General features: G+C 59.1%; 1 protein-coding gene across 4 annotated transcripts in view; it reads right to left on the bottom strand.

Annotated features, from left to right (window-relative positions):
* SSBP3 (single stranded DNA binding protein 3) overlaps positions 1–18,253 on the bottom strand; it is a 121,434-nt gene that overhangs the window by 1,025 nt on the left and 102,156 nt on the right. For 2 of the 4 annotated variants that reach the window (XM_074265866.1, XM_074265868.1), the window contains 11 exons: positions 13,280–13,339; positions 8,854–8,920; positions 8,685–8,761; positions 5,296–5,360; positions 5,087–5,135; positions 4,554–4,589; positions 4,095–4,149; positions 2,465–2,535; positions 1,000–1,078; positions 486–514; positions 115–216 (listed from right to left, as the gene is read on the bottom strand). In XM_074265866.1, coding sequence (XP_074121967.1) covers positions 115–216; positions 486–514; positions 1,000–1,078; positions 2,465–2,535; positions 4,095–4,149; positions 4,554–4,589; positions 5,087–5,135; positions 5,296–5,360; positions 8,685–8,761; positions 8,854–8,920; positions 13,280–13,339 — 690 coding nt within the window. Of the gene's footprint in view, positions 1–114; positions 217–485; positions 515–999; positions 1,079–2,464; positions 2,536–4,094; positions 4,150–4,553; positions 4,590–5,086; positions 5,136–5,295; positions 5,361–8,684; positions 8,762–8,853; positions 8,921–13,279; positions 13,340–14,120; positions 14,202–18,253 lie in introns of all 4 variants that reach the window. The other 2 variants (XM_074265865.1, XM_074265867.1) reach the window with 2 other exon arrangements.

Here is an 18,253-nt window from a genome sequence, read left to right as displayed (position 1 = left end):
AGGCCGGGCTCCTGGAGATAGGGGGGGGGGCAGGGCTTTCACCTTCGGGCTGTGGGCTGGGGCCGGGGTCTGCACCCACAAGGGCTCCCCAGAGCTTGGGGGGGAGGGACTTACATTGTCATTTTGGAAGGAGTGGAGGAAGTTTCCTCCTAATTCGCCATCATCTCTGGGAGTGCCGGGGGGGTTACTAATGCCACTTATGTTGTTTGGGGAATTCTGGGAGAGCAAGAAGGAGAAAAAGAGGGAAAAGAAAGTGGTTATGGGCCCAGCAGGTCCTCCCTGCCCACCCTGGGCCGTTCCATGGGACTGGGCAGTGCCCGCTTAACTCCAGCCAGGGGCTGGGGGCAGACAGACAGACCCGGGGCCCAGGGGAGACGGAAGGGAAGGGGAAAGGAGAGGGGAGGGGAAAAGAGAGGTCAGGGGGAGAGTCTCCAGGGAGCCCCAACTGCCCGCCAGGCCCCCAGTGCCCCAGAATGCCCACTCACTTTTGGAAGTCCATCTATGTCACCTGACCCTGAAATAGAAAAAGAAACTCATGACATCACCAGCGCGCTTGGCTGTCCACCCAGAACAGCAGGCCCAGAGTGGAGGGGGCTGGGAACAGACTATTAACACCCCACTCCCAGACCCCCACCTTGTATTTCATAGCTGAATTAACTGTGGGCAAGAAGGGTACACCCAGGACCCCCAGGCTCCCCCCACCACATTCCCCTTCAGTGACCGAGGGTTCCTATCTGGAAGCCAGATGAGTTAGGGCCAAGTGCATACTGGATTTTCCCACCAGAATGGTCTTTGTTTTGCTGTGTGGCCCTGGACAAGTCACTTAGCCCCAACAGCCTCTCCAAAAAATAACAATAATAGTAAAGAGGGTGGGAAAGAGCCTGCGAAGGCTGGCCTCTGGCCCTCCATTCTTCTGTAAGTAAACGCACCCCTGTAAGTACAGCCAGAGCACTCTGGGCCGCCTGCCCCGGGGACCCCCACTGGGCCGCCTCTACTTACCTAAGGATCCATTCATGTGATGGGGCTCCATGCCGCCCATGCCTCCCATGGGGCCGTCTGAGCCGGGACCCATGGGGAACTGAAAACAGAGCAGGGGAAGCATGTGAGAGGGGAGGCACTCACCAGCTCTACAAGAGGATTCAGAGGCGGGCCCAGTTTTAGGTAAGGGGGAGCTGGGAATTCTGGGAACCCTGCGAAGGCCCCCAAGCCTTCCCTGTCGGCTCACACCGGCCTCTAACTGACTCTGAGCCTGGCCCCCCTCCTGGGCAGCCCAGCACTTCCAGGGATGGAGTGGGGTCTGATCCCAGCCCTGCCCCTTCCACACACCTGCTAGCACTATGCAGAGCTTGGGGACCCCCCAGAACTCCTGACCTTTGACACCTCCACAACATGGCTGGAGGCAGCCGCCTCCGACAAAGACACTCTTGACCCCCCTTTCCATTCTAGGTGACAGGTCAGCCTGGCCACGTGACTGGGGGGAACCCAAATGTCTAGCTGGGGGCTCGTGTCAGCCCATTGTTCAGGAAGAGGCCCAGAATCCTCCCAAGATTTGACTTGAACTTGAGGGGGGCTCCTTAGTCAGGCCAGTGAACCCCCTCCCCTGCCCTGCTCTCTTCAGTGAGCTCCAGTTTATTTCCCATGAGGCTTTTGGAAAGTCTAAGGGGCAGAAGAGCCCTGGGTTCAAATGCTGCCTGACCCTGAGAAGTGTCCCTTCACTGCTAAAGGTCTTGGTTTCCTCATCTGTCAAATGGGGATAACTGCAACCCTCACAGAGCTATGGTGAGGACCAGAGGTGAGAACATCAGGGAGTACTCAGTGCAGTGCTCGGCATACAGTAGGAACTTAATATTGTGGGTGGGGAAACTGAGGCAAGAAGGAGCACCTTTCTAGAGCCACAAAGGGCAGAGGGAAAGCCTATCTCTCAAACCTCAACTCGGGTGCCACCTCCTCTGTGAAGTCTTCCCAGATCCCTTCTCACCTCCAATGGCCCCATCCTCCTCTTGGCCTCTCTGCACCAAGGGTCTCACCTTTGCCCCTTCCCCAAGCCCTTCTGCCACAGCAGACTTCTGACCCCCAGAATGCCGGACCTAGAGCTGGCTAGGACCTGCTTGCTTTACAGAGGGGCCTGGGGCCCCGGTAAAGTCTCTGAGAGAGGATTCCCACTCGGGCCTCTCCGACTCCAAGACCTGCCCTGCCCTGCCACAATCCACCTGCTAATCCCAATTCCGCCGGGTTTTCGGGCTCCCTGGGCTAGGGGGAAGAGGCCCGGCCTGGGGTCCCAGCCACCCCCGGCCTCCGAAGGGCTCCAGGAGGCCTGGGAGCTCAGCCCATCCCGGATGGTTTGTTTTCAAGGCTCTCCGGTAACAAACGGCTGAAATCAATTAAGCGGCTTTCCCCTCGGCCGCGGAGTTAATTATGATTTGTTATGGTATCTGCCGTGTATGGGGGGGGAGGGCGCACTTACATTGGACCGGCTGCCTCCGGGCGGCACGGGATTAATCATTGTGTAGATATTGTCACTGGAGTTTGTGGAGTCTGCGGAAGAGGGGCCGTGATTAATTCAGTTCTTAATTAAAACAAACTCCCGCCACTTGAACTCGTTCTTTTGTATTTTATCACCCCAAATTCCCCCGAAGTGCGGCCGTTTTCCACCTAATTTGTGTTTAATGAAGATTCACCAAGTTTTTAATCACAGGAAATTCAACTGGGAGAATCGCCCAACCCAGCCCGTTGCCTCCCCCCCCCCCGGACCTTGGGGGGCATTTGGGGAGGGGACGGGCGGCTGGCCTGAGATGCAGGTCAGAGAGCTCCTGGACATGCAGTAGGAGGAGGCGGGGAGGAGGGAGGGAGATGTCAAGGAGAGGGGGGGAGATGGGGAGGGAGAGGAAGGCTAGAGGCCCACCCCCACAGCTGGGGAGCTCCCTCCCAATTAGCATTAAAATGTCCACTGGAACCCCACCAAAGTTTTCGGGCCAAGCAGCATGGGCCACCCTGGGATTCTGGCCTCAGCTGAGGGCTCACTCCCTTCCCTCCCTGGGCCCTGCTGGGGGCTCCCCCGCCAAGGAGAAGCCCAAGGCCCTGGTGGGATATGGAAGGACCTCTAGACGTGGAAGGAGCGGGAGCCCTGGAGAGCCGAGGAAACTGAGGCTGGCAGGGTGATCTTGTCCCAGCTCCATGGCCAGTTGGCGGGCATTTGTGGCCACCCTGTGCCCGACAGGGTCTGGGGGCAGAAAGGCACAAGTGTGGCCCTGCCCTGTAGGGCCGTCCAGTCTAATGGGAGGACAATGGGCCAATGGCTGCACGTGTAGGAGTGGAGAGACTGCCCAAAGGAGGCAGCCCAGAGGGAAGGTCCGGGAATGGCAAAGGCTTCTGGGAGAAGGGCTAGGAGCCAGGAGGGGAGGACCAGAAGGAGAACACTCTGTGGGCCTGGGGGTGGGCCAGTGGGGGTTCCCAGGAGTGGGGGAGTCTCCAAATACCACCTTATCTCTCGTACGCCCCCCATGGGCCCACTACTGTTCCTCTACTTCTGTTACCTCCCAAGGCTCGGGGACATGTGAGGAGTCTAGGTCAACTGGATAGAAGCGAGGGGCCAGGAAGGCCTCTGCCAGCCCAGCCCGAGCAGCCCAAACCCATGGGTCAGGAGCCCGTAGCCTGGGGCTCTCACCAACGCCCGACTCTAACCCTAAATTCACACTAAGGGAGGTTCTCCGGGCCCCAACACTATGGGAGTACTCCGGGCTCCCCAGGCCCTGCTCTCAGCCATTGGGGTCTAGGGCAGAGACAGAATGGGCCCTGGCTCAGGCTCTCCTCTCTGGAAGGAGAACCGTCTTTAGGCCCGCTGGGACCACTGAGGAAAGCATGAGCCCAGCAGAGGTTCCCACGGGCTCCCCAGAGTCTGGCAGCCTCTCCCCCCGTCCTCCTCGACTTCATCCCAAACTTTGGAGAAGTCGCCCCCAGGAGCACCCACCCAAACTCTCTTGCAAAAAAGGCCCAAGGAGGGTGGGCCTAATTCCCGGCCCATCCTCTCCCCGCATATATGGGCCCTCCGGCTGCTGGCCCCCACCCGCCCTCCCAGGGGCACTGCTTGTGATTACCTGCAGGGCTGGGCATGATGGGTGTTCCTGGGGGGCCGCCGCCGCCAGGGGGCCCCTGGAGAGGAGAGAGAAGGACCCATGAGTGCCCGGGAAGGGGGTGGGAGCCTGTTGCCATCAGCACGACGGCTCCCCTTAGCACTGCCCAGCATTCGCCCACAGGGTGCCTACGGGGCTGGGGAGCACTCCGGCCAGCGGGAGGCCGGAGCCCTGCTCTCATTTAGGGAAACCCCTGCCTCCTCCCCAGCCATAATTGGGTCAGGTCTCAAAGGCTAGAAGGCATGAGCAAGGCTTGCTTTGTTGTTGAAATGGAGAAGTCAGATTAGGCAAGTCAGAGACCCTGGCCCGTTTAGAGCCAGGAAGATCCGCTGCCAGGTGACTGAGGCGGGGGGAGTGTCTCAGGAGGATGGTACGGGTGGGGGCTGGAGGAGAGGGTCCGTCCCCCCAGAGTCAGGGACTTACCACGTAGGTACCAGGTGACGAGGAGGAATACGGAATCTGTAACGGGACAGGCGATGGGTTAGAACGGCCCCCAAGGCTGCCCTCAGGAAGGGGCCCTCCCCAAAGGGGATCTAGAGACCAGGAGGTCTCGGCGGTCCCAGAGGACCCCCCCTTGTTGTAGAGAAGGAAATGGGCCTGGAAAGGAGGGGGTCTCTAGAAGCAGATCATGCTCCCTTCCAGGTGTGACATGGGCTGCCATGAGCAGAAGCTGCAGGAACAGCCCCCCTCACCCCCCAGAAGCCCTTCTTTGTCCTCCTTAGAGGCTCTATGACAAGGAACACTAGCCGGTCCTCCCTTGGACCCTGTCACAGTCCTCAAGACTGAATGTCCCCTCCTGGCTGGCTCTGGTTGTGCAGTTGGGGGGGTGTCTGGCTTAAGGAAAGCCCCGCCCTCTCATCTCCAAGGAAGGAAGAACAAGAAGGGGACTTCTCCCCCCACTCCCACGGAAGCCCCTTCACCTCCCCTCCCCCCATCGGCCAGACCCCAGGACTTACTGAGTTAGCGCTGTTTGGGTTGGGCCAAGGCCGGCCAGCTCCAGGGCCCCTGAAAGTCAGAAGAGAAACCCAGTGAGGCAGGACCATGGACAGCTCCCCTGGGGAAAGGAGAGAGGGGGTGGGGGAGGATGGGTGCTCCCCCAAGGAAGGGGGGCAGGAGTCCAGAGAGGATCCAGGGGCCGCCCCCTCCCGCCCGGGCTGTGTCTCACATGTTTATCCCAGGCATGGCGGGGCCTAAGGAGTTGGGTGGAGGTCTCATGCCGCTGCCGTAATTCTGCAAAGAGAAGCAGGGTCAGTGGGAGAGCAAAGTGAGGGAGGGGAGACAAGTCGTGACTGCTGCTGATAGAGGGGAAAGGGGGTGTTAATGTCACTCAGGGGCTCCCGAGGGTCTCCATGAAAAAACTTCAGCTTCTGGGAGGGTAGGCACTTCGATATGCAGCTCCCCCTTTCTCTCCTTCCGAAAAAGGTCGAGTGGCGGCCGGCCCTGACCCCGGGAGAAGCGCAGCGGCCAGTTCTGGGTCTGTATCTCCGGCCGGCCGTCCTGAGCAGAGCGGGAGCCGACTCCTTTCTATCTTGTGACCCCCAGTGCCCGCGCATGATGGTGCTTAATGAATGCTGCTCGTTAAAGGCTGACTGAATGCGAATCAATTTCTGTGATAATTAATATCACACTATGATAATTGTTGGTGATGATCATAATTCGAATGACAAGAATCTATTAGCATTAGTGCTTAAATTAATAAGTTATAAGAATGAATAATAGATACTAACGAACAGAAAACAGTGTAATCAATCAGAATGAACAACCAATTGGTGACAATACTCAATAATCAACAAGCACTTATTAAAGGCCTGCTGTATGTCAGCTGGAACCATAAGCATTTCTACAGCACTTTCCGAGCATTCTCTCACTCTGGGAGGAAGAGCTTTCGTTATCCCTCTTTAAGGAGGGGGAACTGAGGGAAAGGCCCAGGATCACAGAGTTGCTGATGGCAGGATTTGCACTCAGGTCAGGAGCCGGCCGCTGTCCCAAGAGTGACCCTGCTCTGAAGACCAGTTTCCTCGGGGTCAGAGGGCACAAGACCCTCTGGGGACTCGGGGAGGCCAGGAATCAGCCTGCTCCCACCTGAACCAGAGGACGGCACTTCAGCATCAGGAGGAGCCTCCCGGGGGCCGAGGGCCCCCTATCGTGGCTGGGAAGGGGCCTGGCAGGGAGCGGGCTGTGCACGCACGGCACGGATCAGCCAGGATCTTTGGGCCGAGGAAAGAGGAGTTCTGATGAGGGGGGTCCCCCCCCCCCCAGGGACTGGTAATGGAACCGGGCCCCTTGGGGGGGCTGCCCAGTGGCCAGGCTGTCAGAGAATAAAAGAGGGGTGCTCGAAGGCCCCATGGAGGCCCAGTCACACAATGGAGACCCTGCAAAGGCCTTCTGGCCAACCAGGACTGAGGGGTAGGGGGAAGGGGGAGGGGGGCGGGCACTCTGCCCAACGGCAAATTGGAGACATGGGATTAATCCCACGGGGCCATGTGGCTTATTGACGCTGCCCGGAGGGAGGCGCCGGGCCTGCTGGCAGGGCCGAGCCCAAGGAGGGAACCCTGTCGCCCCGGCCTCCCACAGGCACCCATCTGGCCTGAGGGGGAGAGCAGGACTTCGACAGAAGCTAACAGAGGCTGAGAAAGGGGCCTGACTGTGGGTCCCCAGGGAGCCAAGCCATGGGCCCTTGGGGGGAGCCAGGCCGAGTCCTGAGATGGGTGGGACCACACCCACAGGCCTTGGGCGGCAGCAAACACCCTCTCTGAGCCCTGGATTGTCAGCCCAAAGCGCATCGCCGCTGGCACCCGTTAGACTGTGAGCTCCCTGTGGGCAGAGGCCCTTCTCGGGCCCCGCGCAGAGCCCACCATCCTCCACGGCTGCTTCCTGACTTGAGCTAATCTTTCCTTCCAGCACCATTCAGATCCCTTAATCGGGGCTACTCACGTATTGGGGAGGGGCAAGTAGGAGGACCGGCCAGGGCCCGGCTCACACTCACTGGGAGAACCCGCCGGACATATCCTGTTCTAGGGACGGTCCTCCCACTGAGCAGGGAGGGAGTCAGCAGCTGACCAACAGCTCGGAAAAGCCGAGTTCAAATCCTGTCTCAGTGACCCAGACGAGTGCTTCTCCGTGAAGGGGGAGGGCCACATCTAAGTTGGCCCCCTGAAGGCTGCCCCCACATCTGGGCCTGGAGCCTGTGCTGTGTGACCTCTGAACTTGAAGGCTGGGCCTTTCCCCTTCCCCCCTTTCCTTACCAATGAATGGGAGAGTGACTGACTGGGGCCCTGTCACTGCAGACCTGGGGGCCGGAGTTACTTTTCCTTTTCCCTCTGCTTCCTTCTCTATTAGCTGAGAGGGCTGGGCCAGGTGTAGGGAGAGGGGCATCCTGGGGGTCCTCAAGGACTTTGGGGACACAGGGCCAGCAGGAATCCACGGGGCCAGCAGGAATCCATCCCCCCCCCCCCCCCGATTTCACAGCCAGGTTCTGAATCTCCAAGCATCCTCATTTTGGGTCTGAATAAAGCCGGGCAGCCCAGGCTGGGCCAGGAGGCCTCCTCTGGGAGGGAGACCCCCTCACTCTGCTGACCCAGGCCCCAGGCCACGCAGGAAGGCTGCAGGGCTGGGGGGGACCCAGAGGGGCCAGGCCTTGGTCTGGTCATTAAGCTCCCAAGAGACCCCGGCAAGTCCCCTTCCTTATGGGCTGTTTCTCCAGGGAGGGCGAATGGCATCACTTGGGGGCCTTAGGCTCTGCTCGGAGAATGGGAGGCCGGACGCTGGGGTCCCTGCCAGCTCTAGACCTGGACTCTGGCCCCTGCCAGCTCTAGATCCCAAGATCCAGGGATGTCTGGGTAGGACAGCACTGTGACAATGTCCACACTCCTTGTGCCCAGCAAGGGGGGCTGGCAGCTTGGGCGAGGAAGCAGCTGCAGAAGCCTTCTCTTAAGGGGGCAGGTCCCCCCCCACCCCGGGCCAAATCCAGGGTCTTTTCCTGAGGCTAGAGAGGACCCGCCCACTGGCAGCAGGGAGGGGCTGGGGCCCCCGGCCCAGGAGTCCCTAGTTCGGGGTCCCACCCACAATCCTTCACTCAGAAGCCCCTTTGTGAAAGTGTGCCCTGACAGCAGGTAAAAGAGCAGCACTTCCTTGTAGTTCAGAGAACCCCAGAGTCCCAGGAGAGAGGAGGAAGGGACACGCACCCCGGGGCCGGCGGGGACAAGGCCTGGCATGCAGCACCCAGCAAGCTGCATCCTGGAAAGGCTCGTCAGGAAAGCCCTGAGTGCCAGGGGAGCCGCCCACAGGCCTGGGGGGTAGGGCCGACCCAGAGGAACTCCTGCCACCACCCTCCCGTGGTCTGATGGTGCCCTCCCCCAATGCCCCTGCCTGGGCCCGCTCCCACAACGCCCCCTGCCCGGGGCCCGATGCCCCCGTCTCCCAATTCTGCTGCCTCCCTTGGTACACTCAGCCTCCCATCCTGCCTGCTCACTGGCCCAGACCGCAGCCGGCCCCGAGACCAAGGCTTCAATTCCAAACTCCGTTAGGACGAGAAGGGGCAGAGGGGCAGGTTACCTGTGGGCCAGGACCCATTGGTCCCATTCCTCGAGGGGGGTTCATTCTCTGCATTGAGCCTCCCATGTTGGGGTGTCCTGTAAGGGAAAACGAGAGAACACGGGGTGTTAAGGGGCAGTGAGGGGGAGGGGGCAGGAAGCGGCCCTATCTGCCTGCCAGCCCGGCTTACCTTGCTGTCGCGTGGGGTCCATTGAGTTGGGCAGTAATGGCTGTGTGCCGGGCACGCCTCCAGGGGGCTGGAAGAGACAGAAGATGTAAATGGGGGGGAAGGGCATGCAGAGGAGCTGCCCCGGGGAGGGTCTGGCTCGGGCGTTCCCATTTAGGGGCCCGGGGACCCCGTTCAACAGAACAGGGAGGTGGGCACATGCTGGCCAGCCCCCAGACCAATGGGGCAGTTTTGCACGGGCAGGGATGAGCTTGCTGCCCCCGTGGGCTAACGAGGGCCCCATCTGAGGTCTCCAGGGCTGGAGCCCGCTCCCATCAGCCCCCACTCTGTGGGGACAGGGAGGCCACATCCCACCCCCCAGCCTCTGGTCAGCAAGCCCCACCGGGAGGCTAACACTCTTCCTCGCTGCTACGGCCTCTTTGGCCCCGACCCCCCCGCGTCCAGTCTCAGGGAGGAGATAGACTCAAAACCTTCAGGGGCTGAGCTCCGGGGTCACTGGCCAAAGCCCACCAGGATTATAACCCGGGACTCTCCTGCTCAGCCTTGGGGCCGGCTGCCGCTCCTCCCTCTTCCATCGGGTTCACTTCCAGGGTCACCAGGGATCTAGGACCATTAGGCCTCTGATCCAGTGCCCGTCCCAACAAGTGCTCGACCCATCTCTACTTGAATACTCCAGGGATGGGGAGCTCACTACTCAAAGCATTCTGCTTTTCGAGGGACAGAAAGCTAATTCCCAGGGTCCCAGACCTCGCAGGAACCTCCCAGGACGTAGCAGCCTGGTTCTTTTGGAGGCGGGCAGGCAAAGTGACCCACACCCTAAGCATCTGTGGCCAGGCCACATATGAACTCAGCCCTCCCGCTTTATTTTAGGCCCCCGCCCTGCGACCCCAGGCTCAGCCCTTGGCCCCATGTGGCAAGGAAATCTTTCTATGTGGTCTGGTATCTCCACTGCCCAGTGCCGGACACACATAGGGCGCTTAATAAATGCCGTGGCTCCCTGCAAAGCGCAGAGATGCTGGGGGGAGTGGGAGACCCTCTGTAGGAGTCGGGGACTCCAGAGCGTTTATTCCCAATGTGTGCTCACAAGGAGCGCTCATCATCGCTCCCATTTTACAGATGAGGAAAATCAGGTTCTGGGGACAATGGCTAGTCCCCCAGCTGGTGCCCACCTGAAGCTTCTGGCTGTCTACACTGGGGGCACAAGAAGTGTGTGAGTGAGTGTGTGTGTGTGTGTGTGTGTGTGTGTGGGAGCGAGCATGCAGCAGGGGAGAAATGCTGGCCAGGGCCGCCCTGGGCCCTCCCAGCACTCTAGGCTCCAGCAACCCCTCCCACACTGTCCCCCCCATGTTCTTCTGGGTCTAAGTGTTCTGTGGCTTCATGACCATCGTCCTGCCTCTGTGTGCTGAGCGTTCTGTCCTTAGAAGGTGCTCAATGTGTGTGGAATGGAGCAGAAAATAAAGCACCAATTAGGCACCTGTTGTGTACACATTTCAGCTACAGAGAATGTGACTGTCCAATAGCTATTTCGAAGCATTTACGTAGCGGGTGTTTAAGCTCAAGCCGTGCTCCGATCCCCAGCTCTGACCCTGTGCTGAGTGCTCCCGGGGAGCTCCTGCCCGGCTCTAGCCCCCCGGGGCCTGGCCCACGCCCTAGGTCTCTCTAACAGGGGCCAGCAGCCCGAGGCTGGGGGCTCAGTGGGGGGCACAAGGGCAACTGTCTCTAGATAAGGGGAGAAAGGAGGAATGAGAGGGAGAAAGGAAGGGACAAACGGAGGGGAACCTGGCTCTGAAGATGGCCCCGGGCCCGCGCCGCTTGGATCTAATGGCAAATTGACATCTGACCCTGCGGGAATTTCTGGATCAGGCTCCGCTACGTGGCCCGCCTGCGCCTGGGGAGCGCTGGAGAGCGGATGATGGGCCACCAGCCCCGGGAAAGGGGGAAGCCCAAGCTTCAGAGGCCCTGGATCCGCCAGATCAGGGCAGAACCTTCTGCACTAAAGCTGCCCTCTGGCCTCTTCTGGAATACCCCCCTGCTGGGAGGCTCACCACCTCCCCAGGAGGATGACTCCATGATGGCGGGCTGGGCCTGGCCAAGCTCTAAGGAGTGTGTGGGGGGTGTCCTGGGGGTGTTCGGGTCCCAGCCCCAAGGGGAAAATGGCCTGGAGACAGTGAAGAACTTGTAATCACGGGAGATGGGTTCAAATTCTGCTTTGGATGCTTGCCACGCATGGGACCACGGGCAAGCTCCTCGGCTTCTCCCTCTGTAATAAGAGGCAGCCGAGATCCCTTCTTGCTACAGGTCTGAGGGGTGCGTTCTGGATTCCAGTCCTGACACTCGCCTGCCCAAGGACCGGCACAAAGCCCCGGGACCTCCATCCTCCCTCCTGCCCCCCCCCCCCGGCCTGGGTTAGGGTCTAGACTTCAGATCCCACCGCTAACGCTGCCTGGAGTCCCTGGGCGTCTCACCCACTTCCCGGGGTCTCAGTTTCCTGGTCAGGGGCTTGGAGGAGGAGGAGGCCCCGGGATGCTCAGAGGGCTACAGGCCCAGGATTCAAGGATGGGCCCAGCTTCGCCCATTGACTCTATAGAAAGTCTTACAAAATCAATGACAACGTTGTGAGGAGGAAAAGAAAACGAGCTGACTCTGGCCCTGGGATCTGAGGGGGCCGGGGCGCCTTGGAGACTGGGACCCCTCAGAGACTGGGACCCCTTGGAGGCTGGGAACCCTCGGAGGCTGCTTCTGAGTGGATGGGGGGAAGGGGGGGCTCGAGAGCCGGCACGAACCAAGCTGAAAAGCAGCCCCTCGGGAGATGGAGGGCCTAGGCTGCTTTTTGTCTGAAATCTCCAAGTTCCCCATGCCTTACTTTGAAGGGAGTCCTTGTTCTCCTCAAGTCTAGTCTAGCACCTCCCGCCGCCCATTGTACAGATGAGAAAACTGACTCCATGCCTGAGCCCCTCCCCCGTGCTGTTTCCAAGCAAAAGGAAAAGGGCCCCCCAAGGCTCTCGGCCGGACCAGCCTCTCGGTCCTTGCGGGACATGGGGCCCTCCCCTCTCAGGTCTGGGCAGGATCCTGTGGGGGGGTCTGGAGAAGTCGCCTCTGACCCTGAGCCTCAGTTTCCTGACCTGTACATGAACGGGGACGGGGTCCCCACAGTCTCTCCCAGCTCTGATACCACAGAGCGCTTAGAACGGGTGAGACCTGGGGGTCACTGGTTAGGGCAACAGAATGAGTGGGAGGTGGGAGTGGAAGCCAAATACACGGACACAGAGACACTGAGACACAGAGACAAAAAGATTGAGAGAGAGACAGAGAGATCGAGAGATAGAGAGACAAGGCAGAGATTGAGAGAGAGACAGAGAAGAATCAAGCTAACACATTAACGGGGTTCGTGGGAGCCATGCTCCTCGTCTCAGCAGAAGTGTCTGAATGCTCCACTCGAAACCAATCAGAAGCAGGGGATTCTGGGACAGAGGGCCTGGCTCTGAATTCCAGTCCTGACATTCAGGAGCTCCCTAAGCCCAACCAAACCGCATGAGCTCTCTAGGTCTCAGTTTCCTCATCTGTAAAATCATGGCCCTTTCAGGCGAGTCTATTTTCCTAACAAGACTAAGAGAATTCATGTTAATACAGTAAATTAGGTGTTCACACTGGTATTTTTCTTTTTTTCTCCCCTTAGACATTTGGGGTTCAGTGACTTGCCCAGGGTCCCACAGCCAGGGAGTGTTAAGTGTCTGAGGCAAATTTGAACCCAGGTCCTCCTGACTCCAGGGCGGGGCTCCACCCACCGCACCACCTAGCTGCCCTCACACTGATACTTTTTATATTAAAAATTGGGAAACTTGGGGCTGGGGGAGGGGTTGTCTCAGTAATTTCTAAGCGTATAAAGGGGTCTTGGGACCAAAAAGCATAAGGAGCTCGGGATTAGATGCTCTCCAAGGTCCCCTTGGGTTTTCATTCCCATGCTACACTTCCCTCCCCCTAGTCTCGGTGTCTACTAAGCACCTACTGTGTGCCAGCAGGCACTAGGCACTGGGGATGTGGAGAAAGGGAAAGTAACGGGGACAGCCTAGACCCCCGGCACGTTCTTCGGCACTTCCCCTCTCCGCTCTCAGTGTTTCTCAGTGAGATAAGGGAGGTGCCACAGACCACGCAGGTGCCCCTGGCCCTAGACTGTGACCTAGCAATCAGCCCCTGGCCCTGGGACTCAGTTTCTCCATTTCAGCTACCCTGCAGCTCTAAGTGGGGGCCCGGATGCCCGGCTACCCTGCGGTTGTGTTCTCGGCTACCCTGGGCTGTGTGCGGGACCCTCGGCTGGCCCAGCTCTTCCCTCCGCACCGCGTGGGGCGGACGGGCCCAGCATCCTCACCGACACCGCGACCACCACCCCGGCAAGCGACAGAAAGGAGGCAAGAAGCGGTACCGTACGTACCTGGTTTCCCATTCTGATGGGGGGCCTGGGGCCGCCTGCATATCGTGGTGACATAAAGGGCTGTAATTACAGGAAATGAGTTCAATGACAGGCTGGACCGAGAATCGCTCACTCCACCAGAGTGCGGGAGGCCCCGCGTCCCTCCTGGCTCTCTCACTCGCTTCGGATTTGGTTTTTGCGGCTGCCTTTCTCCCTCTCCCAGAAAGCTTTGGGGGAGCGGGGGAGGGGGCACCCTGCCACATCGGCCAGCGAGAAGGTGCGTCTTCGGCTCGGGCCGCTGCGCCCTAAGGCTTGATTAAATGGGCCTGGGCCCGGCCGCAGGGATGTGGGGGAGCCGGGCTAGGGGCAGAGGTGCAGGCGGGGAGACCCTCTGCTCCCCTTGGCGAGGGCAAAAAAATAAACAAAAATAAAAAAAGGTCTTTAAAAAAATCAACAAACCAAATGGAAATGAAAGTCGAAAACCCGCAAATGAAGCCAAACACGCACGCGCACGCGCACATACATACAAACACGTGGGAGCCACCGGGGGGCGGGGGGCACAATGGGACAGCTACCGCGAAAGGAGCCCACGGGAAGCTTTCTGAGCAGGGGCGGGGAGCATGGAGGGGGCAGCGTATGCAGCTGGGGGGGTGGGGGTGGGCCGGGGGTCCTTCTGTGAGGGCCTGGCTCAGAGCCGGGAGGAAGGCCGAGGAGGGGGCATGCTAACTCCTGCCAAGTCTTCTCTGCTAAAAAGAATTCTCCTGCAAGGAGCGGAACTCGGCGGGACGGGGGCGGAACCCGGTGCTTTCCATGGTTTGTCCTGGAGGCCCCCGGCGCCCTGGGCAGAGCTAGTGTCCTTTACCTGACTGTGGGGTCCCATCATGCTGTTAGCATTGTGTGGTGCAGGCTGTGCGTGGGGCGAGGGCTGGGAACCCGGAGGACCCTGCGAGGTCAGACAGTAGAAGGAGGTTATAGATCATAGCACATGGAGAAGCGCAGAAAAAAGCTGAATGAAAACAAACCAAACCAAAAACAAAGGGAACAAAACAGAAGACGACCAAAGTGCGAGGGGGGACGTGTTGGCTCGGGTGGGCGGGGGAGGTGCAGTGTCGGGGCTCGCTCTGTCGGGAAGGTCACCGGCTCACCGGCCATAAAAGGGAAAAAAGAAAATCAAGATCCACAAGTACATTAACGAGAGATTAAAAAAACAAACAAATAAAAATCAAGCAATTGAAAGAAAACGGACCAAACACTGTTCACACCATGGGGGACTGTCCCGGGAAACCCCCTTCTGTGAGTTTGCCATGACCAATACCTTGGGGTGATTCTCAGACAGAGACACGTGGTCCGAACCCAGCTGGGCCCCTCGGGTGCAAGCCGGACCTCGTTGTGGCGGGGGCCCGATTCCGGCCCCTGCAAATCGAGTCCTCAGGCTGGGTCACTTTCCCCCAAAGCACCAAGTCGCCCTCCCCCCAAAACATTGGCCCCCTAACTCCTGGGTCTGGAAACATTCTGCCTGGATCAACAGCAGAGCTAAAACAGGGGCCCCCGAGGGCCAGAAGGTTCACTCTGTATGGAAGAAGGGAAGCACCGCGATCTCTCCCCCTTCCTTCTTCCCACTTTGGTCCCGGCGTAGCCCCCCCACGGAGCAGCGGGCCCCGACGTTTCGGTTTGGGGAGGGCTGCCAAGGTCAGGGTCCGAGGGGGGAGCACCACGGAGGAGGGCCCAGAATGTGGAGTCAGGGACCTGGTCACTGAAGGGTGGGGGGAGAGCGTGGGACGGGCAACGTTCATCAAGGGCCGAAAATACAAAGGAAAGCAAAGGACGGTCCGGGACTCTAGGGGGTGCGAGGGGGTGGTAAACTGCAGAGACCCGACCAAGGGAAGGGAATGAAAGGCAGAGAGATCCAGAGGGTCTGACCTGCCCATTGCACAGATGAGGAAACAGAGTCAGGAGAGACGGTGAGAGCTGTTGACGTGCAATAATTCTAGCTCCCATAGGGAGAAAATGGAGGCAGACATGACAGAGCCGGGACTCCGACCACCCAGGGCCAGGCCGCTTTGTCAATAAGGCTGAGGGGGGCCTCCTGCCGTGAGCTTGGGCACTGCCCTCCCCCTGCCATGGCACAGGAGGCCGCCGGGGCCCTTCCCTGGGGAACCCCCGGGACAGAGAGCTGCCCGAAGGCCGAGAGGAAGCAGCAAACGGGACCGGAACCCAGGACCGGCACATGCTCGGCTTCCCATCGGCGTCAAGAGCCCGGGTGCCGATGTCCGAGGGACTCGAGTCCAGAGGAGGCAGAATGTTGGGAGGAGAAGTGACCGCCAGAGTCAGGGAGCCCAGGAGGCGCCATCCGTGTGCCCCCCTTCTGCGGGGGGAGCGGGGAGCGGAGACGGGAGGGGCCGAGGGGGTGGGCGCCAGGGCGGGGGCTCATCCCCGGGGGAAAGGGCCGAGGGAGCCCCCAGGGACGGAGAGCAGAGGAAGAGCCAGGCTCGTTCCCCGGCGCGCGGCGTCCCCTGCTCCGTCAGAAACGAGCATCCGAGCAGATGTTCCCCTACCTGCCATGTTACTAATTTCAACAAGTGTGCGCCTTTCTAGCGGCTGCCAGCACGGTTTGTTACCATGAGCAATTTTCTTAATTAACAGACATTAATTAGCCATTTAGCAATTTTGCAAGCATTTGTTTAGCAGCTTTCGTAAACATGAACACCACTGAGATAATGGCACTGATTAGAGGGTCCCCTAATTAACAGTACAGGGAAGGAAAATGGAAATCACATAAATTAGAAAGGGAGGGGAAGTTAATGAAGGCAGGACATATTTGCACCTGCAAGTCTTTTGTACGCCGGAAACTTGGGTGTAACAGCAACAAGATCACTTAAAAGCAGCCCAAGAGGAGGCAGAGGAGGAGCCGGGCAGGGGGCTCCCCCCGAGTCCGGCCCGCCGCTTTGGTCTTGGGCCTCAGCCCCGGCCGAACACGCTCTCCCCAGCGGCGTGCCCACGGGGGATCGGGGCTGGGCCGAGGGCAGACCCCACGGCCGGGCTGAGGGGGGACTTCACGGCCAGCTCTGCGGGTGACTATGGAAGGCCGAGCGGGGACATCAAGGCCAGGCCTTTGGGTAACTACGGCAGGCCAAGCAAGGGGGACACCAGCTTCCTGAGCCCCCCCCTTCAAGCTAGGACAGTCCACCTTCCTCCCTCCGACTCCCTAACTCCAAAGATCTCTCCTTTACCCCCTGACACTTCCCCACCTTCTCCTACTCCAATTCCGGCCCATGAAGTCAAGGCTTCCCAGCCCTTGGGATTTGGAAAGTCCCGGGGAAGGCGGGCTCTGGGAGGCTCTGGGAACCTCAGGAGTCCAATGGTCTGACACCATCGTGGTGCAAGGGGCTCATCCAAGGCCACAGGATCGTCCTCAGCACCCCACGTAGTGCCTTGAACATAGTGGGTGACTTATGTCGACGCTCTGGGTGAGAGCCCAGATGGAGTCTCTGGCCAGTCTCAGGGAGGAAATCACAGAACTGGGATTCGAACTCAGGTCTTCTTTTAGTCGATAAAAAGATCGCTGTGTTTTACTGATCCCAGTTGTTTTCCACTGATGAGACCTTTCAAAGGCCTGATCAGCCTTGAACGCTGATGTGGTTCCTTTATGACGAAAGTGATTAAATCGGAGGCTCCCTTTCCGCGCCTGACCCTGACAGTCTGCACTTCCGGCTTGCGCCCTCTGTCTCCAAGCTCCAAAGGGAGCGATTCTCAAGGGCCTGATGACGACATTCCAATTCTGGGAATCACAGAATGTGCCCTGGGAGGGTCCTTAGGGCACATCTAGCTAAATGTTACAGATAAGGAAACTGAGGTGTTAGGATTACCAGGTGAGAACTCAGGTTGTCTAGACAGTGACAAGGTGAGAATTCAGGTTGACTTGACAGTTCTCTGGCTCATACCTTTGGTTCGGGCCTTTAAAGGGAGTTTACACCTTAGGAATTCTGGGAGGAGCAAGCTCATTGGTTGAAGTAATGTTTCCCAGAAGCCCTTGCGTTATCCCACGCCCATTCTCTGGGAGGATAAAAGAAGGGCAGCATTGGGTCTGAGAGAATCGACTCTGGGACAAAGTCTTGACGCCAGGCAGGCTGAAAGGAGACCAGTCTGATTTGGGGAAGGACAAGAGCTGGAGGAGATTCAGAGCTCCCAAGAAACCTGCGCCCAGAGGAAAAGATTTTCCAGATCTCCTCCCAGAGAAGGATTATAATTGAGCAGCTGACCGGACCCTCACAATTCAAGAACATTACACGGAGGCAAGGCCACAAGGGCAAATAGAAGAACTAGGATTTGAATCCAGATCCTTTGATCCCAAATCCTGTGTTTTAATTCACTGCAACACAATGAGATGAGGACTGTGAAAGAACCAGAGACTGTTCCTCCAAGGACTTCCTTGAACACTCACTGGAACAAGAATCCCCCTCAGACCCCGGTCAGGGCATAAATCCTGGCGAGAGGCCTTCATCTCCCCCTCCCCTTTCCCCCAGGCCCCTGCCTCTGACTGACTGGCCTTGAATGGCAGGAGCAGGGACCGATCAGTGTCTGCCTTGGCACAGGAGGGTCAAGGACCTGGCCACTTGCTTCTGCCAACCCCCCGGGGGAGCAGAACGCCCCTGCCCGTCCCCAAGTGGCCACTCCCACTGCAGCCGAGCCCCCTTCCGCGAGGCGTCCCTTTGGCAGCGAGAGGAAGCAGGTACGGCTCCGGACGAGTCCTCGACACCCTCGGGTCCTTCTAGTCTGGGTAGGGAGAGTACCAGACAATTCTAGAAAGCTTAGTTAGAATTCTGCCCCGGAGTGAGTGGCTGGGTGACCTTGGAAAGTCGGCCCCTCCGTGTGCCTCGGTTTCCTCACAAAGACTGACGGAGGCTGATGACCACTGGTGTTTCACAGGCTGTTGCGAGGACTGAGACAGGATGACTCACCACACGCCTGCCGCGTCTGACGCAATGCTGCAGTCGG

This window comes from Sminthopsis crassicaudata, chromosome 4 (assembly GCF_048593235.1).
Source record: "Sminthopsis crassicaudata isolate SCR6 chromosome 4, ASM4859323v1, whole genome shotgun sequence".
Lineage (NCBI taxonomy): Eukaryota > Metazoa > Chordata > Mammalia > Dasyuromorphia > Dasyuridae > Sminthopsis > Sminthopsis crassicaudata.
This window is presented reverse-complemented; position numbering and strand designations above follow the sequence as displayed.